A 24,265-nucleotide genomic window follows, 5' to 3' on the forward strand; every position below is an offset into this window, starting at 1 on the left:
GCACTCTGAGAGCGCAGACCTCCGCCAAGGCAGATCAGTGCCCCCCCCACCCCGATCACCACCAAAATTTAATCATTTGTTCCTTGTGCCAGTATCAATATTTCCTGAAATTTTCATCCAAATCTGTCCATAACTTTTTGAAAGATCCGGATCAGTCTTTGCCATTTGATAGAACACCCCATTGTAAATCCCTGAGTCAAATTGCATGAGATTTGCACAATTCCCCCATATTGTGATTTCCACCATAAATATTAGTCCCATATTTATTTTACCTATATTTTAAGATTCCTTGACCATGAAAACATACCATTAGCAACTGGATTCATAATTATATCCTTATTAGTTCAGTAGTTATTCACGAAAATCACATTTCTCGTAATGGCGGTTTTCTTCTGGATCTAGCTCCTTAAGTATTAAAGCTACATGAAATCCGGTGGCATACTCCCGATGCGGAACTGACTGAGCTACACGATGGCGCTTGTCAGAAATTTCTCCCTTTAATATTAAAGGCACAGTAGGCCAAAAAGTAAGGGCACCCCCATTTTTTATATAAGTTGAGATAAAATCCGCCTTCTGGATCAGATCCGGATCAGCCTTTAAAATGTGATAGAGGACCCCATTGTCAATTCCTGAGTGAAATTTCATGAGTTTTGGTCAATAATTAAGCGAGATATTGGGAAACGAAAATTTTGGCCCCATTTACCACAATGTTAACAAAAATTTCAAAGTGATCCAGAATCCAGGATTTCTTCCGGATCACCCCCAAAAGTTAATCATTTCTTCCTTATCCCATTTCCAACAAACCCTGAAAATTTCATCCAAATCTGTCCATAACTTTTTGAGTTATGTTGCACACTAACGGACAGACAAACAGACAAACAAACCCTGGCAAAAACATAACTTCCTTGGCGGAGGTAAAAATTTACTAATAAAAAATATATTGATGGCCAAAAAACAAAACCTGCAAAATCTGCAAATTTTTAGATTTTCAGTTTTCACATTAAATGGTGAGAACAAGGATGACTCCACATTTCAGTCTATCTGCAAGATAATCCCGCCCTTTCTTATGACATGAAGGTCACCTGACAACAACAACAAAGACCATACTACAGGGTGTCCCATAAGTCTCCATACATACGAGACATAATACATATGGTTCTAACATGTATTTCTTTATATTTCTTCTTTATAGTTCTTCAGCAGTGGAGGACACGCATTGAAATGTGTTCCCGACAAAATGGCAGTCATATAGAGCATATTGTAGAAATAAAAATGATTTATGTCAAGAAACGTTTATTTTTCCTATGTATGGAGACTTATGGGACACCCTGTATAATAAAACTAAACCATCAATCAATCAAACTTTATTTATATAGCGCCAAATCATAACAAAAGTTATCTCATGACACTTTACATATAGAGTTGGTCAAAAGCAGACTCTTCCTCCACCATGAAAGGTTACAAGCTGCTATAAAGGGCAAGGATGAACTATTCTTAAAAGTCTGGTCACCCTTCTTAGATTATATACAGGGGTTGGACAAAATAATGGAAACACCTAACATTGTGGCATCATAGAAGGTGTTTCCATTATTTTGTCCAACCCCTGTACCTGCAGATCTGAAAAATCTATTAATGATGGGCAGACAGTTTTCTGAATGGAAGAAGGGTTAGCCTTGCAACCCTCAAATCCTGTACGACGCGAAGTATAATAATATAGTAATGATGTCTGGTGTTTTTTTTCAGCTTTAAAATGTTTTTATTTAATAGTTTTCACACCGTATATCAGTAAATGCATGTTTCTTTGCCTTTAAAATTGAACACATAGTGTCCAGCTGAGTGGACATTTTTGTAACTCCATGAAAAATTGGTTGATGAAAAAAATTAAATTGCATTGTTTCCTGTTTTTTTTTTTTTTTTTTCATGCCTAAAGAAGAATAAAAACACTCAGGAAAAAAAAAAAAAAAATCTTGATTAAGGTTCTCATAAATCGTGCATGAAAGGGTTAACTACTTTTATTCCGGAAGCATTTTACTTGTAGATCAGTGATATTGTTCAATATTTTAATAACAAATGGTTAAAAAAGCTGTAAAGGAAAAAAAAAAAGAGAAGCTCCACAGAGTCAAGCCTATGTATTAAACACGGGAAAGTACGAAAAATCTATCAAATTTCCTGTTTTTAACAACATTTGTGGCTTTCCAAGAATGGATTTCTGAGGTGTACCTGAATGCACCATAAAATCCCTGCTATCACATCAATATACAATCAACTTATACTAATTTTTTGTTATTTTGCAGTGTTCTGACTGGTAAAAAAAAAAAAAAAAAAGCAATAGACTGCAATGGCAATTTGTTAATAATAAACTGACAAATTGATTTATACGTTTTTTCAACCCAGTAGCTGAACAAACATATTTCAGGGCATTAAATCATAAGTGAAACTGCTTCTCTCATCTGTATATCTCATGTGTTTTAGGAATTATAGAAAGAAACAAAACTCTATCATAACAACACATATTCTCCTCCTCACATTTTCTGAATTTACTGATAATTTAAGGACCGGATGGTTAACTTTAACTGCCTATAATCACAAAATAAGAGCTAACAGATCAGCGCACACACAGTTCAGATGTAACATAAAACAATGAGCTGCAGAAAAAGTACTGTGACCTGCCAAACCTGTAACTGAACCATCTGACTGTAGAATGAGTGGTTTGTACAGTGAAATAGTGAAAAAAAATCTACTGTAACTAGACAGAGTATAGAGTAATAAATGAGGAAAACCAATAAATAAAAGTATCAGTATTTATGAAACACAGGAAAGACATCTAGTAAATCTAAGTATGGATTTCCTTAACCCTCCGGTATCCAGGTGCGCCTTTTAGGCACACTTTGCACTTTGTTTTAAAAAACTTCATATTATTTTTCACAGTTTAAATAAGGTTAGAATTCAAAAGTTGTTCGTTTTTGCATGATCTTTTAAATTCTGGCCACCAACTCAAATTTGCACTTTGTAAACAAAAGAAAATTACAAGACTAGCATCTGTCTCCCAAGTGTGCCTAAAACGCACTATTTCTTCCATTTGACATGTATGATTAGGGCTGACCTGGATTTACAAAAATAAAATCAAATTAGAGCGGAAAAATAAATCAATATATAATATTTAATAGTTTGATTTATAGGTGTGCATTTTACGCACACTTGGTGACAGATGCTAGTATTTTTGAACATTTGACCTAGTGCCAAAAATAATCATGCAAATTAACCGATGTTGGAGTTAATCATTGACATATGCCAGGATGAAAAAATCTAATAATGTGTAATCTATTTTTTCTTCTATTTTTTTGTGTATTTTGCATCTAAAAAAAATGGTTTGTTTACATTACAAACACGGCATTTAAAGGGTTAAAAAATGTGACAATTATTGAGTATTTGGTATTTTTATTTACGGCACAAGTTGATGAAATAGAAAAAAGTGTAAAAGAATTAAAAACAAACTATGAAAAAAAATTTTTGACATTATTCCACAAGTGTGCCAAAAAGGCACACTTGGTGCTTAGTAAGGGCTTTGCTGGACGGGATACCAGAGGGTTAAAAAGAAAAAAAAAAAAAGACATTTAGAATTTATCAACAAATTTCTGGTATTTATTTATATTGATGAATTACCTCCAAAATGTTACATCTGTTTGGCATTAAAAATACTCATTTTAATTTAAACACATGGCAATGAAAATTAAGTAGACTGACTGAAGAAGTGTAAATCCTCTAAGATCCGTGACACAAAATAGCCTTAATTTTACCATAACATAGTAAACCTGAAATATGATAAGTAGATATTTTTACATATTTACATTGTTTTTTATCAATACTAGCAAACTCCCAAGAGTGTAGATACTATTAAATGCCTAAAGACCCTCCAATTTATGGCCACTTTTACATACAGTTGCAGAAAATATTATTAGACCACCCTTTTTTGCTTCAATTTCTTGTTCATTTTAATGCCTGGTACCTGTATTTTGCATCCAAAAAAATGGTTTGTTTACATTACAAACACAGCATTTAAAGGGTTAAAAAATGTGACAATTATTGAGTATTTGGTATTTTTATTTACAGCTCTAGTTGATGAAATAGAAAAAAAGTGTAAAAGAATTAAAAACAAACTGTATGACATTTTTTTTTGGACATTATTCCACAAGTGTACCTAAAAGGTACACTTGGTGCTTAGTAAGGGCCTTGCTGGAGAGAATACCGGAGGGTTAAACGGTGTCCAAGGCCTTTTTCTCTCAGCTGCAGGACGTAACAGACCTTTATTAGAAGCAGACCTTTCTAATTTCCTCTGTTAAATAAGTAGAAGTATCTGTACATAGTCTGAACCCTCCTTTGATCCGTTCAAAACTGCAATAGGCTTTTCTATAAATGCAAACTTCCAATTCTGTTACAAAATAAAAGCCCTCTTACATTTGAGTGAATAGACTCTATTCGTTTTATAGTGCAAAGGTTAATTTAATGTAGGTCCTTTAAGGTTCTACAAATGGAAGTCTGTGGAAAAATTAACACACACCTGCAGTGACTGAGATCACACAATATCAGATGACAGTGTTCCTACAAATTTTTCAAGGTGAAATTCAAGCATGTTTCAAGCACTTTTAAGGGCCATTTTCTAATTTTTCCAGCACAGCACCTTATCGCTAGGCTAAAATACTGGAATACATATACCGTAAATTCCAGACTATAAGCCGCTACTTTTTTCCCACGCTTTAAACACTGCGGCTTATACTCCGACGCGGCTTATACGACGATTTTCCCTTATTGCCTGCCACACCCCAGGGAAGAATCTGTCTATTGTTAGCAGGTATGCAGGAATGGATAGCATTAACAACTTAACCTTTATAAAGTTAATATTAACACACATAAAAGGGGAACTTTTAAGGAAAAATAGTGAACCTTCAAATGTTAATATTGTTTCACAAATATACAAAACAAAACTCTGAATGAAAACACCCAATAAAGCTCTCTAGAGACCGTCATAAATTTAAAGCATCTCAGAATTAATGCGCACGTCGTGCGTAATGTTAAATGAAAATGAAATTACAACAGACATAATTACTTGTTTTTAATCTTTATATTTTAAAAATAAATTAAAAGTCCTATAACGAAAAACAAAAATTTGTTCACTTTCAAGTGTCTTTCAAGTCATTTTAAGTCCTTGAATCCACAGCCGGCGCAAAAGCAAGTCAATCACGTATCGGCACGAATCCAAAGGAAACCCCGAGAAGTCCACCGACAAAAAAAAAAAAAGAAAGAGAAAATGTGTTTTTATTACTATCCTTCACTCGTCTGTGAGATGAACGTGTTTTAACACGTGTAGTCAATGAAATGTCAACACAACCAAACATATTTAACCATTTAATTTTCGTAATGATAGGGGAAGCCAGGCTTCTCTTGCAGTCTTTGAGAAATCGCCACTGGTGGACACCCGCGGCTTATACGTGTACAAAACTGATTTTCTTTCTAAAATTAGGCTCTGCGGCTTATATTCAGGTGCGGTCTATAGTCCGGAATTTACGGTACTCATGATTATTTTTTTCCCTTCTTATCACAATAAAGTACATTGTATTACACTATAAACATCTAAAATGATGTTTCATAATATCAAAAAGTTTAGAAATTAAAGGAGGACACAAAGTTTTGTCCAAAAAAGGGGAAGCTACTTGGCGTTCTTCAGACACATTCACACCAAGACAAAGATTAAGATAAAAATGTACCTGGAGTCCACCTGAGAACACCAGCTAATTTTCTTTTTTTGATATAAACTTTTCTTGTTTACACAGCAGACATGAAATGGAAAGTGTATTGATAATGTTGAAAGATGTCTTATGATTTTTATCAGACAGCTATTGGTTGGTGAAGAAATACGAATGTATAGTACTTATTTTGTTTTTGTTTATTTGTATCAGACAGCTATCGTTTGGTGGAGTACGAATGTATAGTACTTATTTTGTCTTTATTTAGTTATTTTTATTGCATTGGGCTGTTGTATATGTCCCGTTTGTGTGTGTGTGTGTGTGTGAGTGTGTGTGTGTGTGTGTGTGTGTGAATGGTGTAAGATTAACCCTTTCATGCACGAATTATGAGGACCTTAATCACATTTTTTTCCTGAGTGTTTTTATTCCTCTTTAGGCATGAAAAAATCAATGCGATTGAAAATTTTCTTCTGGAAAAAATAAATAAATAAATAAATAAATAAAATAAAAATAATTAATTTATTTTTAAATACATAAAAAAATAATAATGAAAAAATAAATTCTTATGAACCTATTTTTCATGAAGTTGCAGAAATGTTCACTCAGCTGGACACCATACATTTAATTTTGGACGCACAGAAACATGTATTTACTGATAAATTGTGTGAAAACTATGGGGAGGGCTTGTGATTCTGGGGGTTTATGCTCAGGAGAGATCTACATAATGTTACCAATTCATGTGAGAAAAGATATGTAGCGTCTTAAAACTTTAACAAAGATCTGTGTTAAAAAAAACAAAACAAACAACAATGAAAAGAACAACAAAATCCATGAATATACAAGAGAACAGCTGTAGAATAGTTGTCCAGTATGCATGAAAGGGTTAATGTAAAATAATTAAAATTGTAATGTAATGTAGAGGAGACCCCAGGAAGAATAGCAACTGATGATTCAGCTGCTAATGGGGATCTTAATAAATGAAAAAAATGAAAAGGTTATTTTTCAAAATGTATCACCTCTGTAAGTAACTTTGGTTTGCCATTGAACCTGACAGATATATATTTGTGTACTCTATTACTGTGGTAGTTGTCTTTGTGTTGTTATCTCGTACCATGAGCAGCTGCAGCAGCAGCACCAACAGAAGCAGCAGGCATTGGGTCGCTGTGAATTCTGGGTAGTGGTGATGCCCGCCCCCCTCCCGTCCCGCTCAGCGCCGAGGTCTCGCTGCGACCTCCGCCCATGGCCACGCCCCCTCGCTCGGCCGGGATCGGACCAGTGTACTGCAGAGAGAAAGACACACACATTAACAAGAGGTTGTTTTTTTCTTTTTTTATCTTTTATGTCATTTTACACAGTGTATATTTTTTTATAATAACTATGATGCTTGAAAAAATGAAATGATTGGCTTTTCGATAAGATTCCCTTCAAACCTCTATGATATTATGATATGAAATGTCTCTATACCTTAACTCAAGACACGTCTAAAGTTTCCAAGAACATTTTTAAGCCTCATTGGATCCATTTAACCCATAAAGACCCAGTAGTACTTTCATGGCAGTTCCAAAATGATTTTTTCTCTATATTTAACCTGTCTTAAGTGTTTTTATCACATTTATTGCAATATTATCCTTTTTATTTTGAGTTTTTTCAGTGTAAATCACGTATTTTCCTGTATTTAAATCACTGATCAGGTAGGTGTTCATAAAAGCTCAGATTAAAGATGAGGGTTATTCAATCAGAATCTGAGAAAACTGAAGAAAAAGTGACTTTTAGTAAAATATCTTTTTTTTTTTTCGCACTTTAGATAAAATGTCTTGAATTGTGTTTCTTAGTTTAACCCATAAACACCCAATACTACTTTTGTGGCAGTCCCAAAATATTTTTCTGTCTATATTTAACTTTTCTTAAGCGATTTATCACTATTTATCATAATATTATCTTCCGTATTTTGTGTTTTTTCAGTAAACATCAGGTATTTTCCTATATTTAATTTAATGATCATGTAGATGTTCATAAGAGCTGAGATTAAACTTAAAGGTTATTATATCAAAAACAGGGAAAACTGAAAAAAAGTGACTTTTTTAGTCAAATATATCAATATTTGAACATAAACCAAGTGTTTCCATCCACTGTTATTGATCCAACTCCGTGGGTTTTACTGGTGAATCAATGTTGTAGAAGATGACGGTGTTTCCACGGTAACTACGGAGCCTCTGAACATCCAAATGGGTCATATCTGATGACCATGAAAAGACGACAAACTGTATTTTACACCAGTTATTTACATGTATTGATAGAATTAATGGATCAACAGGTATTAAACAGGTTAGATCAGTAGATGTTTTTGTCTTTTTATGGGTTTAAGTCTGATTTAACTTGCCATAGGATTCTGAGATTCACTTGAACATTTTTTCCATGTCTGCTGGATATGATCACGTATACCATGTTTTGATAAAAACATTCGACCATTCCACATTCTCCACATGTAGCGCAGTCGCATCCAGCTTTTCAGAACTCCTTTTACAAAACGTAGTGGGAAAAAAAATGGAAAGTAAGACGTAAACAGCAGAAATGTGTCTGAATACTGAAACATGAGCTGTGACCAAACAGACACTAAAAATGGTCTTCACGTGATCTCCTCTGTTGACAGTAATCACAACATAAGTATGACAAACATGTCTGTTTGAAAATGCTACACAACGCAGCCGGTTTGTCTTCACAGGTGACAGATGGGAAATAACGCGTGCACGGAAAACGATCATGAGGCTTTTATCAGGTTTAATTACCTGTTAGTTGTTTTTACAGTACGCTTCAGCTCTTACATACTAATTTGAGAATATCTCTAAATGTCATTCTGATAATAATAACAATAATTCAGATGGAGAATGAAGAGGGAAAAAGTAGAGGATATAAATCATAAGTCTAGATTCCAACAGGGATGAGGGAATTTGGGCCAGAAGTGGAACAATATTTATTTTATTCACGAAAACTTCACTGAACTTATTATAAATTACAATCTGCCACTTGTGACAGTACAGAGAAAGTTACATCCAGTCATTTCTTGTTATTTCTACCAAGGTTATTATCGTTAACGAAAACTAACGAAATGACAAAAACTAGAATTGACTGACATAAATAAAAACTATAATAAAATAAACAAATGATAACTAACTGAAACTGTATCGTGTACTTACAAAACGAACTAAAACACAGCACATAAAACAACAATGGGAACTGGAATTAAATGTAATATTGGATGAGGATATTTGGGGAAATGTTTGCTCTGGTTGTCACAGGGGGGTGGGGAGTCAGCTTTGGAAGGAATTTGACTGGAAGGTTAAAATAGGATTTTTCAGAACCCCATTAAAATCTTTTCTCTCTAAAAGTGGTGTTAGCAACAAGTGTTAGCGAAACTGTGGTCTTGTCGGTGATCAGACACACATATGTTGGAAGTGCCCCATTGTGAAACACTTCTGGATTAATGTGAAAGGCATATTGGATAGTTTACTTAAAGTGAACCTCTCTATGGACCCATTATTATTATTTTTACTGGACATATTCCCTGATGGTCTATCCCACGACCAAGAATTCATACTACATCTTCTTCTGATGACTGCGAGAAAAATGATAACAATGTTATGGCTGAAACCTGAATCACCTACAGTTGGACAATGGATACAAAAAATTAAACAAGTTTGTCTCATGGAACAGTTAACAGCACAGCTACAGCTGAAGACTCCGACCTTTGAAAGAAGATGGAGACCAGTATTCAGTCTTGTTGGAATGGATATTTAAGCCTGGATTTTTTTTTTTTTTTCCCCTCTCCTTTTCTTCTTGTAACCAAATATTTTATATTATAATCTTGGGCCCAATCTCAGGACAAACGTTGTTACTCTGTACATTGTTTTTGTTTTTTTTTTTGTTTTATTTTGTTTTCTTCAATAAAAGTAAAAAAAAAAACAAAAAAAACTAACTAAAACATCTAAAAATTATGGATAAAATTCCCTTCATTTTCATCTGTCAATGTCGGATTGATATGAAATTGATTTATTTTGCTTGAGCAATTTTAGCTGGTGGCACCATACGGCACTTCGCAGTCTGTCACTTGTCATTTCCAGTCGTCTTCTGGTCCCCACTCTACCTGGAAACATGGAGACTAAAGTTGGGAGAAAGCAGCAGAGTCCTGTCTGGGATTTATTTGAATACGACGGCGAAGAAGATAAAAGATATGAAAAAACTAAACTAAAACCAAGCATTTAGAAAAAAAAAAACAAAAACTAAAAAAAACTAGCAAACCTGCTCTAAAAACTAAGTAAAATTAAAACCACAAGCGGTGTTAAGGCCCTCGCCCTCCTGATACGACCGCCGAGAACATCGACAGTGAGAGGACACCGTTTCGTGGACTTAATCCGACATTCTGCGCGATACACAGTTTTATACTTCTGAAAATGAACGCTTCATCACAGGCTCGTCACAGCCACGCCCAACATTTGATCAAAAATGTAGGTGATAACTTTTGATCACGTGTGTAGGTGATTTTCACCCAGTTTGGTCCAAATTGGATGTAAACCCTAGGAGGAGATGATGAAAGTATGAGGGGTGGGATGCTGCCAAAAGCCATTCAATTCTATGGCACAGTGTTGGTGTCGTCATGGCAACACAATTGTAAATAGGAGTGTGTCCTCATTGACTTTTTTGTTCAGTTTGGTATGAGGGATGTGTGTGCTAAATTTTGTTTGACTATGTCAAAAAAAAATTTTTTGTCCCATTCAAAAACTGTAGAGGGCGTCAGAGAGCCATTTTACGATCCAACTATACGAGTTCCATATCATCGTGTTCAGGTTGTCATTCCACACAAATGTTACATTGGGTCCAACTCAATCTGACACTCTATGTGCAAGATATACACACTTGTATACTTCTGAAAATGGCCACTTCATTGTGAGGTCATCACAGCCACGCCCAACATTCGATCAAAAATGTAGGTGATAACTTTTGATCACACACGTGTGTAGGTGATTTTCATCCAGTTTGGTCCAAATTGGATGTAAACCCTAGGAGGAGATGATGAAAGTATGAGGGGTGGGATTTTAGAGGTCCACACTTCCACCCAATATGGCCGACTTCCTGTTGGGTTTAGGGCGGGGCCATAATGTAATCTTTTTTTACTTGTCCTTCCATGGGCTATGTCTGTACCAAGTTTCATATTTGTACAATGAAAAAAATTTGGGGAGGGCTCCCATCCGCGTAATGTATTTTGATTTTTGAGGGGTTGCTACCGAGTCATTTTGCGATATTTTTTCTTGGCGACTCCAAATAAAAAAAAAATTTCGCCAGGCTTGAATTTTTGGTCAAATAAAATTGACTTTTCGTTAACATTCAGGGGGTCAAATTTGCGTTCAAAGTGGCGAGAGAAAAAAAAAAATAACGGAACCATGCGATTTTAATAACTACCTGAATGAATTAGAGAAAAAAATAGTCAAAACTAAATTAAACTAAACTAGAATGAAAAATCCAAAACTATTATAACCTTTATTTCTAGTTTCCATCAGTGTTGCAGGCTACATTTTTTTGATTATTTAAATAAAATAAGACCTGTAATTTTTTTGCTGACATTATCTTTATGCGTTGTGCTCTTAACCCTTTAACCCCTGAAGTGTCTGGATGTAGGATTATTTTAAATATTTGTTAAAATTCAGCCGTTTCAGACTGATCTCATAAAATCACACTGTATGTCACACCAGTTCCTATGGCATTTGGCGTGCTATACATACGCATTTTCATCCTTTCGTGTGTTATTCAACGCAATTTGATCGTGTGTCAATTTATGCCAAGATCTCCGGTTCATATATCTGTAACCGCTAACCCTAAACCTAACCGCGTGCTATTTGACGCGGCATGAACATACATGCGGAAAGCTTATAATGCGTACAGATAGCACGCCCATTAAAAGTGAGGTGTATATTTACGCAATTCATGATATCACATTGGCCGTTTGCTCAATAGGAGAATTTTCAAAACATGCTGATAGAATACATCTTGTTCTCTCCATAGACATCTGAGCATGCTCAGTGCACCCCCCGCCCCCTCTGAGACGGACTTACTATAAAAAATAGACAGTTTGGGCTTTTTTCTTTGTCGTTTTTTGTTTTTACTGTTGTTTTCAATGTTGTGGTGATTTTGCTTCATTTTTTTTTTACTGAGTAACCATGTAACTGCTTTTTGGAGTTCAACCAGGTGCCAAAAATGGACTGATTTGGAAAAAAAAGAGCCCCAAAATAAAAACCACTGGGCCAAAACTCAAATCCTTGTTATTGTTCAGTGTGTTTCAGTTCAGTGTTCATGTTCAACATCCTAAATCTCTTCCTGATGTACATTCTGAGTGCCTTATTTAGTAAACACCTGTCAAACTTCAATTCTTCTCTTTGTCTTTTTCTGTTATTCCACCTGTTTTGTTGCTAAAACACACAGTAAAACCAAAACCACTGAAGAAAAGGAACACAAACACATACTCACAGCAGCTTTTACGACACTGAAACAGACGCACATTCACAGCAGAACATTTACCTGGAATAATGTCTATGGGATTAATGAACAAACCATCCCTCGGGTACTTCTGTCTGTTATTTGTGATTATTCAGGAGTATATACTGTATATACTTGTTATGTGTGTGAACCCAAATATCCACACATACTGTACATCACACAGTATGTTGAGTAAAAAATATATACAAATGTGTTTTTGTTTGATTTAGACAATTGTAAGAGAAAATGAAAAGTAGAAAAAAAAAGGGTTATAGGGTTATAGTAACGACAAAAACAGCCATTATTTAGTGTGAGAGGAAGAGAGACACGGCAAAGAAGCAGAAACAGTGTTTAGAACAGAGGAAGTGAAACACACACCGGCAATGTGATGCATCATGTGACTGAGCTGTGATCGCATGCACAAACACACACACACACACACACACACAAATGAGCACACAAACACACAGTGGGTTTTAACGCTGCATTAAATCAGACGAATTTTCTAAATGATATGTATTGCATATGAGTACAAAATAAGTCGGAATAGTAAAGAAGAAAAACATTTTTAGATTAACTTGATGTCTGAAGTAAGGAAAAACTTAAAGGAGTGATATTTTGCTTTTTAAAATAGAATTATGCATTTTAAACATTTCCCTGTGGTCTACATAAACTGTAAATGCTCTGCTTGGGTCTGAATCCTTCATTAATTCAACTCCACAGGTCCATCTTCAACCCTATTTCTGAGTAATGACACCAGAAAGGTGGTTTTGAGCGCTGGCCCTTTAAATGCAAATGAGCCAGATTGTTGACAGTGCTTTTTGTCCTGTTCAGCCATGTTCTTTGCAATAAATCAAAGAGAAAAAATGGGTGTTTCCATTATTTATCAGCATAATGTCATATCATTTTTCTCACATTAAACCAAGAAGAACATTTGGAGTAATTATTTCTAGGTTATTATGCTGTTATTTTTTAGTTGGATTTGATGCCCTCGACTGTTAATATCTTCAGGGTAATTTTTGCACTTTGTAAATTCATCTCGTGGGCCAGATTGGACCCTTTGGTGGGCCGGTTTGGCCGGATTTTGACACCTGTGATTTACATCAAGAGCAAATCGAAAGCTATTTTTACTTTTGCCAATTCTTTGTATTTTTACGTTCATCCAGTGTTTTATAAAGTACTGGAAAGTCACACTTGAGTAGAAGTACAAGTACCCATACCAGAAAAGGACTCTGGTAGAAGTTCAAGAAATGCTACACAAGTTAAAGTCTTTAAGAACCTAGCATTTACTGTACTTAAAGGAGTGATATTTTGCTTTTTTAAAATGGAATTATGCATTTTAAACATTTCCCTGTGGTCTACATAAACTGTAAATGCTCTGCTTGGGTCTGAATCCTTCATTAATTCAACTCCACAGGTCCATCTTCAACCCTATTTCTGTGTAATGACACCAGAAAGGTGGTTTTGAGCGCTGGCCCTTTAAATGCAAATGAGCCAGATTGTTGACAGTGCTTTTTGTCCTGTTCAGCCACTTGTGTTTGTTAATACAACAAACAACTGTATATTTTAGGTAATCGGCTCAAAGTTTGGACATATTTTCAGTTTTTACTACAACCGCTGCTGCTGATAAACAATTATGTTGTACTGGGAGAAATGTTCGGCGGAAGTCTTGACCTTATATGTGCAAATGTGGTGACGTAACTAGTTATAAAACGTAACAAATTAAGCAGGAATTCAAACAGGTTGTAGAAATCCACCCGATTTTTGCCAGAATGAATATAAAGATAGTTTTGCAGCACCTGGAGGGTTCAAATTCAAACTTTATACCATACCAACTTTATTTATAAAGCACTTTAAGAACTTTACAGCTGGCCAAAGTGCCGTACACCAAACATACCACACACACGCACTTGAAGAAATGCACAAAAACACAACATCTATGCACAGAAACCTAAGGAAAAAGCCTGCACTGAAAAAAAATTGGGGGTGTTATTTACTTAGGAAAACTTAGGAAAGTATTTGCACTTAGAATTGCAAGTAAATTCTACATGGACGATCATCAAGTAAACTTTACTTGCGGATATATGTTTATTTTACTAGCAAACCTCAGGTAATTTACTGATGATTATTAATATGGTCATTGAATTTTACTTTCTCCTTCTTTGTAAGTTTTACTTACATTCTGACTGCTTTAAGCTAAAAAATGCTAATGCTAATGCACCCAAAGCTAATGGCTTTACAAGGTACAGGGTGGGGAAGCAAAATTTACAATGAACATTTAGTTGTTTTTTCTCAGCAGGCACTACGTCAATTGTTTTGAAACCAAACATATATTGATGTCATAATCATACCTAACACTATTATCCATACCTTTTCAGAAACTTTTGCCCATATGAGTAATCAGGAAAGCAAACGTCAAAGAGTGTGTGATTTGCTGAATGCACTCGTCACACCAAAGGAGATTTCAAAAATAGTAAGAGTGTCCATAAAGACTGTTTATAATGGAAAGAAGAGAATGACTATGAGCAAAACTATTACGAGAAAGTCTGGAAGATACTATTAAAGAAGAATGGGAGAAGTTGTCACCTGAATATTTGAGGAACACTTGCGCAACTTTCAGGAAGCGTGTGAAGGCAGTTATTGAGAAAGAAGGAGGACACATAGAATAAAAACATTTTCTGTTATGTACATTTTCTTGTGGCAAATAAATTCTCATGACTTTCAATAAACTAATTGGTCATACACTGTCTTTCAATCCCTTCCTCAAAATATTGTAAATTTTGCTTCCCCATCCTGTAATGTTCAAATACTATAACGTTTTGGTAAAACAAAGTTACCAGAGAGTGAACATTGGTTACACTTCTCAACAGTGACATTTACTTTCATAAAACAATGCATGTTAAAAACAGCGTAGACTGTCTGACAGCAGCACAGACCATTCAGTTATGGTGTCAAACTGAAATATTCCTTCCACTCAGTTCACTCAGATACTCTCCCCTACAGGCAGAACTTGAGTCATAGAACTACGGAACACACAACAGCAACTTGCTTTTAACAAATATTTAAAACTTGCAAGGTAGCGCACCGTCACATGACACAATGACACTGCGAACTACATGAGTCACATGACTTAGCATAAACTGCCCCCATTACAATCAGTGTGGCTCACTACAATACTTTTTGTAACTTTTATTAATGGACAATATTTAAGTAACATTTACACAACATTTACATGTTTTTTTCTGCAGTTTACATTGTCTATCAAAACTTACTTGGTATTTCTAGGTTCATGTGTAATGACTATAACCTTTGAATATTATGTGAAAATACATAATACAACTTGCTCTTCCCACACAGTTTATTTATTACACAAATGACATATTTAGTTTTACTTGAATAATTCCAGTTGTCACTGATACTTACAATTAGAAAATAAAAATTGTGACTGATAACCCAATAAATATTACTGCACCAAAAAAATATTTTTTTCAGTGTGCACACATGTCCCCTCCTGTCCGTCTGTCAACGCTTCCATCACTAAATGAGATTAATTTGCTATTTCTTACATTTCTCAGCTAACATTAGCCTCCAGCTGTCCACTGTGTGTGTGTGTGTGTGTGTGTGTGTGTGTGTGTGTGTGTGTGTGTGTTCGATGCCAGCAGGTAAACATAGCAGGATGACAGATGATGCTGGTAAAACTACAAATTAGTTAATGAAAGCACCAGCCCACATGGCTTCATGTGAATACGTCTGTTTATATCACACTTTACACCTGCTCCTCCTGGTCTGGGTTTATTTTAGAATGTCCTTTTGTTTATTTATTCATTTTTTTATGTCTTTTGGACCTCGCTGTAAGAAAACAACCCCCGTAGGTCTAGATCAGGGGTCTCAAACATGCGGTCCGGGGGCCAAATGCGGCCCACCAAAGGTTCTAATCCGGCCCAGGGGATGAATTTTCAAAGTGCAAAAATTCCACAGTCAAGGCTGCGGAACTCATTTTAGTTCAGGTTCCACATAAATACGCCAAACTGTAGCAATCAGCTCTGTACAGATTTTGTGTGAATCCCCAGACACACACACGTATGCACACACACACATGCACACACACACACACAGAGGCCACTTGGCTTTTATAATATAGATTTGAGAACCTAACAAGACTGTATTACTATTGTGAAATTTTTCACAATTTTTTATTGTCATATAGAAAATCAGGGTCAGTGAAGTTACCGTTTTTGGCTCCGTGCCTGTAAGTAGCAAAAAAAATAAAAAATAAAAAAATACAAGAAGTATATATAAACTGGAAAAGCACTCGGAGAGCGCAGACCTCCGCTAAGGTAGATCAGTCCCCCGTCCTATCACCACCAAAATTTAAGCATTTGTTCCTTTTGCCAGAATCAACATGTCCTGAAAATTTCATCAAAATCCGTCCTTAACTTTTTGAGTTATCTTGCTAACAGACAGACGAACAAACAAAATATCCACACACACCCCACCCCCCGATCACCACCAAAATTTAAGCATTTGTTCCGTTTGCTTATATGTGGCAAAAAAGATAAAGAAAAAAAAAGAATGCATCAAATACAGGGTGACACAAAAAAACGTGAACTTTTTAACAATCCAATAAAACCAAGAGTGATGGAAGAAAAATATTTTATTCATAGTAACTGAAACCTTAAAACATGCCATTTAAGAAACAATGATGGAATTTTCATTTTTTTTAAATTACAGGGTGACCCAAAAAAACGGGAATTTTTGAAGTGCGTATTGGCAGACATGAGCAAGTGGCAGCACTGCGAGACAGTGACCTTGAGCAAGTAAACACACCCCCATTTTAGTAACCATCGGCGGCTGTGTGAGAATTGTTCGGTAACCGTGTGATCTCAAGATTCGGTAACGTTCCCTGGCCCCCTAGATCGTCAGATTTGTCCGTTTGTGATTTTTTCTTGTGGGGCTATCTCAAGAGTAAAGTGTACACGACTCGACCAAGAACTCTGGATGAGTTAAAACAGAGAATTCAGGATGAAATTCACAGTATCTCAGCTGAGATGTTGCAGCGGTCAATGAGGAATCTCAACAGCAGATTTCAAGAATGCATTCGTACAGGAGGACGCCATCTACAGGAAGTAATTTTTAAAAAAATGAAAATTCCATCATTGTTTCTTAAATGGCATGTTTTAAGGTTTCAATTACTATGAATAAAATATTTTTCTTCCATCACTCTAGGTTTTCTTGGATTGTTAAAAAGTTCCAGTTTTTTTGTGTCACCCTGTATATATAAAGTAGAAAAGCACTCAGAGAACGCAGACCTCCACTAAGGCAGATCAGCCGCCCCCATCACCACCAAAATGTAATCATTTGTTCCTTGTGCCAGTATCAACATTTCCTGAAAATTTCATCAAAATCCATCCATAACTTTTTGAGTTATCTTGCTAACAGACAAACAAACCAACAGACAAACCCCGATAAAAACATAATCTCCGCCGTTACAGTTGGCATAACTTGAGGTAAAAATACACAAAAAAAACCGCATGTAATATGAAAGGAACATGTATTTTAGAACATTAGAACATCACTTTTAGAACACTAGACCAACATAAGTGCTGATACAGTCATCTGTCAACCTGCCATCTATGAGGCGAGTCACAGAAGCCGGTCGTTCTAGGAATATTAACTTGGATCCACACTCAGCCTTAGGTGATCGAATCAAATCATGATTAATCGGTTCAGAACATTATGAATCGAAATCAAATCAATTAAGGAAATTGGCCATGATGCCCTACTATGCCCTACTAACGTTACTTTCTTCGCAGCTTCAACATTTCAACACAACACAGCAAACAAGTTCATAACACAACTGAAGACCTACCATATCAAATTTAATACATTTTAAAGACTTTAAATGCAGATTTGTAAACTGCAGACTTTTAAGGCTTTTTAAGACCCTGAATACACACAGACAAAACAAACAGCAACAATCACACATTCAGATACATCCCAGTTCACCTGCCACGTCAGAGCAGAAACACAAAAACACTCCTTTTCTAACTCAGATATCACATGTCCACCTCTGTGTACATGTGAGATAAAAGTGGAAAAAAGTGAGTTACAGGGAATTAAAAACAGCAAAAACACTGTAAGCCTGGACTTTGTATTTACTAAAATGCTTTAATTACAATGTACTTAAATGATTTTAGTTTTATTCCATTACTATAAAATGTTAAGTATATTCTACTAATTTGTAGACATAGTTGAAAGTACGAAAAAGTTTAAGTTGAATGGATTTAAATCACTAAGTTTTAGTCATGACCATCATAAAACTTAAATCATTTAAGTGCATTGTAATTAAAGCATTTTAGTAAATACAAATTCCGTGCACCTTAAGCAATACAGTGCACCTTTTATCTTCGCATTGCATTGTGGGTATCGGGCATGTTGTTGAAAATGTGTTATTTTTATGTGCAGGGGTTCAGCGGGGTTGTGGTGTTAGTATTAATTTGGATTTAATGTGGGTATGGCAGTGTTTATTGGCCTTTTTGTGTTTGTTTTTGTATTTTTGTAGAGCTGCACCATGAGTCAGAGCCAGAGGAAGAACAATGGCTTTACTGTTCATCTAAGAGTGTTATTGTACAGTGGGAATATTAATGTCTTGTCAAATTAAAAGCACTCCCTGTACTGGCAAATGACACTGAGCTAACTTCCATTCATGCTTCAATATATTAAGTTGAATAACTTCATAACTATTTTAGTCAGGAATAGGATTTTGAGTTTGATTATCTTAAAAAAAGTTGTTTCATCAATGATAAATTAATCTAGCTGCAATTGAGAAAATTAGTCAGTGTAACCTGAAATGCTGAGTTTGAATGGTTGGACAGTGGGGTTGATTTTACAACAGATTTAAAGTACAAATAACTTGTCTTTTAGTGTTTTCTACTTAATAGTTTAAGTTCAACACTTTTAACATTAAAGTTGAACCTATTTAAACCAACTGATTAGTCGATCATTACTCAAATCATTTAAGTGCGATCGCTTACCTCAAATTTTTTGAGTAAACTCTACTTATCCAGGCTTACAGTGTAGCCGAAAGTACGAAAAAGCACTTCCTGTTCTGGCAAATGACATTGAGTTAACTTCCTGCCTAAGTTCCATCCATGCTACAACATATTAAGTTGAAAAATTATACAAAGTAATTTATACTGCAAAAGATTTTAATTTAAACTAGAAGCACTCGGAGAGCGCAGACCTCCGTAAAGGCTGATCAGTGGGCCCCCCTGTGGGCCCCCCCACCCCGAATCACCACCAAAATTTAATCATTTCTTCCTTATCCCATTTCCAACAAACCCTGAAAATTTCATCCAAATCTGTCCATAACTTTTTGAGTTATGTTGCACACTAACGGACAGACAAACAAACAAACAAACAAACCCTGGCAAAAACATAACCTCCTTGGCGGAGGTAATCAACTTGGAATTGAGTACAATGAACTGATGATATGAGGTCTAATGATTATATAAACACATTTTAAGTTAAATTAACTTGGCATTCAGTGTGTTGTATTTAAAATAGCAATTCCATTCGAATCAAGCATTTCAGTTACTTAAATTTTTTAAGGCAACTGGTTTACTCAAATTTTTAAAGTAAACTCAACTAATCCGGTCTTACAGTGCACACACAAACACAACAAACAGAAATACTGTAACGTCTAAACTTCTCTGTCAACAGTTTTCTCACTTCCTCTTTGGTCCCACGTGTTGTTTAATGTGTGTGTGTGTGTGTTCATTACATGACATATAACAGATGTATAATACAGCTTTAATAAGACGATCACTCTCCAGGAAATGAACCCAAGTCAGTGTGAAGCCCGTCGAAACACAACGCGATATATTTGTGTGTGTGTTTAACAGGATTTGGGTCGGAGTGTTAATCTGATTAAAGTCGATGATATTAGAAAGGCTCAGACACACACACACACACACACACACACACACACACAGAGAGAGAGAGTTGTACACCACTCCCTTTTTGTCATCGTTACTTCATCTCTGCAAATATTTTTTAACCTTTATTTATCCTGGTTTGGTTGACAGAGCACACGGGTCAATTTGCGATGCTACGCTACACACAGAAACACACACTTCACTGTCGTTAGCTGTTGCTTTCCCTTCCGGAGCTCAAACTGGATGCTGTTGTTCACAGTTTTATTGCACAGCTACAGTAAGTAACTGATTAAAAGTCAACAGTCTGCTCTAAAACTACTGGTTCATACAAAGAGGCGTGAAAGCACCCTGAAGAGAAAAAAACATTTGTATAAGTTTGAATAGAAATATAAAGAAAAAAAAACACAAAAGAAAAGGTTTTCACCAGACCATAACAGATCCAGTCAAGTGAAATATCAGGATCACAATCAAAAACTGAAAATGCACGACTAATAAATTTCTTACCGTGAGTTAGTGTCCAAGTTTTCATGTTTCTAATCTGTTTTCGATAATTTATTTACTGACGTATGAATGGGTGTTTGACGGCTGTAATGACATTCACTGTTTTCTGCTTTGTTGTGAATGCATGTTGATCAGCCATAACGGGTACGGTTACATGATGTTTTTTAAATCTGATTTATTTTTCCAGAAGAAATTAATCGTTTTTGGCATCTGTTTTTTTGTAAAACGGCGGGTCACAGAGACGATTCTCTGACCAGTCAGTGGTCTGCAGTGTTTACACGTCATGTTTTAGCACAGGGTTGTCAAACTCATTTTCTTTCAGGGACCACATTCATCTCAGTTTGATCTCCAGTCAAATAATAGCATAATAACCTATAAATAATGACAACGCCAAATTTTTTATAAGCAAAAAATAGCATTAAATTATAAAATCATTTACATTTTACAAACTATCCAAACAAAAAAGATCTGAAAAACCTGAAAAAATTGAAATTTCTGAAGAAAAATAAGAAGAAATAATAAGAAAAATTGGATCAATATTTATATGTGCATCTACCGAGACACAAAACAGGCAGAATATTGTTAAAATTACACTTATTTTTCTTTAGACATTTCATGTTGCTCATATTTGTTCAAGTTATTGACATTTTATTATTAAAGGATATCAAAATTTAATGTTCTTTGCAATAAATCAAAGAGAAAAAATTGGTGTTTTAGTTTTAGTTCAAGGGCCCAATATGATCTCCAGTGGGCCGGACCAGTAAAATAATAACAGTGAAAAAAGTAAAATTACGTTATGAAAATGTTTACATCTACGTTTCCATAAAAATCTGAATAAAATGAATAACCTGAAATGTCTTAAGAAAAACAAGTGCAATTTTAACAATATTCTGCCTCAGTTTATCATTTACACATGTACATTACAACTTACATTACAATTACAAATACACAAAACATTTAGTAACAGGCTGAATATTGGTAAAATTGCATGTACTTCTCGTACGACGTTTCAGGTCGTTCATATTTGTTCAGGTTATTCACATTTTTTGTAAAAGGATAGTTTGTTAATAGAAACATTTTCATGTAATTTTACTTTTTTTACACTAAAACAAAGATAAAATCTGCAGTTTTCATTATTTATAGGTTATTACGATAATATTTTACTGGTCTGACCCAACTGAGATCTAACTGTTCTGTATGTGGAACCTGAATTAAAATGATTTTTCCACCATTGATTGTTAGTATTTTCAGTGTATTTCATCCTACGGGCCAGACTGGACCCTTTGGCAGGCCGGATTTGGCCCCTGGGCCTCTTGTTTGACACATGTGATTTAGAGGCATGATGTCATATTATTTTTTTCACATTAAACCAAGAAGAACATTTGGAGTCATTATTTTTAGGTTATTATGCTGTTGTTTTCGACTTCGATGCCCTTGACTGTTAATCCTTTCATGCACGAATTATGAGAACTTGATCAAAATTTATTTTCTTGAGTGTTTTTATTCCTCTTTAGGCATGAAAAAAAAAAAAAAAAAAAAAGCGGTTGAAAATTTTGCTATGAATCTATTTTTCATGGAGTTCAAAAAATGTCCACTCAGTTTGATACTATGGATTTAATTTTTGAAGCAAAGAAGCATGTATTTACTGATAGATCATGTGAAAACTATGAAATAACAACACTTTTAATGCAGCTAATCTGATGCTTTCTCACATTTTAACGTACTCTAATACTAGTCATTACTCACTTCATGAAGATAATATGCAAAAAAACCAAAAAAAAACCTTTATGTAAAACAAAACCCCAAAACTGTTTAATAATAATGACAAGCAATTGATTTCCACTCAGACATGTTACAGCAGATCAGGTTTATCAAGAACAGCAAAGTTACTGTAATAGTGTGAATTGCAGTTTATGGGATGGTGCATAAGTGTCCACTGTGTTGGCTGATATCCAACTAAAACAACAAACCCCATGAATATATAAGAGAACAGCTGTAGAATAGCTGTCCACTGTAGTGATCACTATACATGAAAGGGTTAATATCTTCTGCACTTTGCACAGTCATCCTACGGGCCGGACTGGACCTTTTGGTGGGCTGGATTTGGCCCCCGGGCCGCATGTTTGACACCTGTGTTTTAGCATCTGTTCCCCAGTCCTGGAACCTCGGCAGAGGTGATACCAAAAACACTAGCACCAGGTACCAGATTCCAGGTCCTTTTTCGTAATGAAAATGCAAAAATTCCGAGTCAAGTCGAGCCGGTACCATGTAGTGGAAACGCAACATTAGGCCTCAGGTCTGAGCTGGTTTTGTGGGAAATGAAGGAAGCTACACCATATTGCCGCTGTCAGGTAGAAACCACTAAAACGGTTATTCTTTAGGAAACTGGAAAAACAATGTCATACATCAGGTGTGTCAAACTCGTTTTAGTTCAGGGGCCACATTCGGTTAAATTTGATCTGAAGTGGGCCGAACCAGTAAAATAATAACATAATGATATATAAATAATGTCAACTTCAAACTTTTTTCTATGTTTTAGAGCAAAAAAAGTCCATTTACATTATGAGATGGTTTCCATCTACAAACTATCTTTTCAAAAGATGTGAATAACATGAACAAACTGAAAAAATAAGTGTAATTTTAACACTATTCTGCCTCAGTTTATCATTTCCACATGTACATTATAACTTACAGATCACAGTGGATCTACAAATACGCAACAACATTCCGTAACAGGCAGAATATTGTTAAAATTGTACTTACTTCTCTTCAAACATTTCAGGTTGTTCACATTTGTTCAGGTTATTCACATTTTTTTGCAAAATTAAACTTTGTTTTAGTGTAAATACATGAAAATATTTACATTTAGAGAGAGAAATATTTGGAGTTGTCATTATTTCTATGTTATTATGATAGTATTTTACTGGTCCTAGCCGTTTGAGATTGAATTGGTCTGAATGTGGAACCTGAAAAAATATGATTGTTAATTTTTTAGTGTAATTTTTGCATTTCACAAATTCATCCCAAGGCCCAGACTGGACCCTTTGGTGGGCTGGATTTGGCCCCCGGGCCGCATGTTTGACATCTGTGTTTTAGCATCTGTTCCCCAGTCCTGGAACCTCGGCGGAGGTGATACCAAAAAACTAGCACCAGGTACTAGATTCCAGGTCCTTTTTTCGTAATGGAAACACAAAAATTCCGAGTCAAGTCAAATCAAGCCGGTACTACGTAGTAGAAACGCGACATTAGGCCTCAGGTCAGAGCTGGTTTTGTGGGAAATGAGGGAACCTACACCATATTGTCGCTGTCGGGTAAAAACCACTTATGTCTAAAACGGTTATTCTTTAGGAAACTGGAAAAACAATGTCATACATCAGGTGTGTCAAACTCATTTTAGTTCAGTTCCACATTCGGTTAAATTTGATCTGAAGTGGGCCGGACCAGTAAAATAACAACATAATGATATATAAATAATGTCAACTTCAAACTTTTTTCTATGTTTTAGAGCAAAAAAAGTAAATTTACATTATGAGATGGTTTCCATCTACAAACTATCCTTTC

At 35.3% G+C, this 24,265-nt stretch overlaps 1 protein-coding gene across 1 annotated transcript in view; it reads right to left on the reverse strand.

Annotated features, from left to right (window-relative positions):
• rgs19 (regulator of G protein signaling 19) overlaps positions 1-24,265 on the reverse strand; it is a 102,427-nt gene that overhangs the window by 22,075 nt on the left and 56,087 nt on the right. The window contains 2 exon segments of the mRNA XM_030138556.1: positions 6,853-6,925; positions 6,928-7,021. Of these exon segments, the coding sequence (XP_029994416.1) occupies positions 6,853-6,925; positions 6,928-7,021 (167 nt within the window).

This window comes from Sphaeramia orbicularis, chromosome 7 (genome assembly GCF_902148855.1).
Source record: "Sphaeramia orbicularis chromosome 7, fSphaOr1.1, whole genome shotgun sequence".
Classification (NCBI taxonomy): Eukaryota; Metazoa; Chordata; class Actinopteri; order Kurtiformes; family Apogonidae; genus Sphaeramia; species Sphaeramia orbicularis.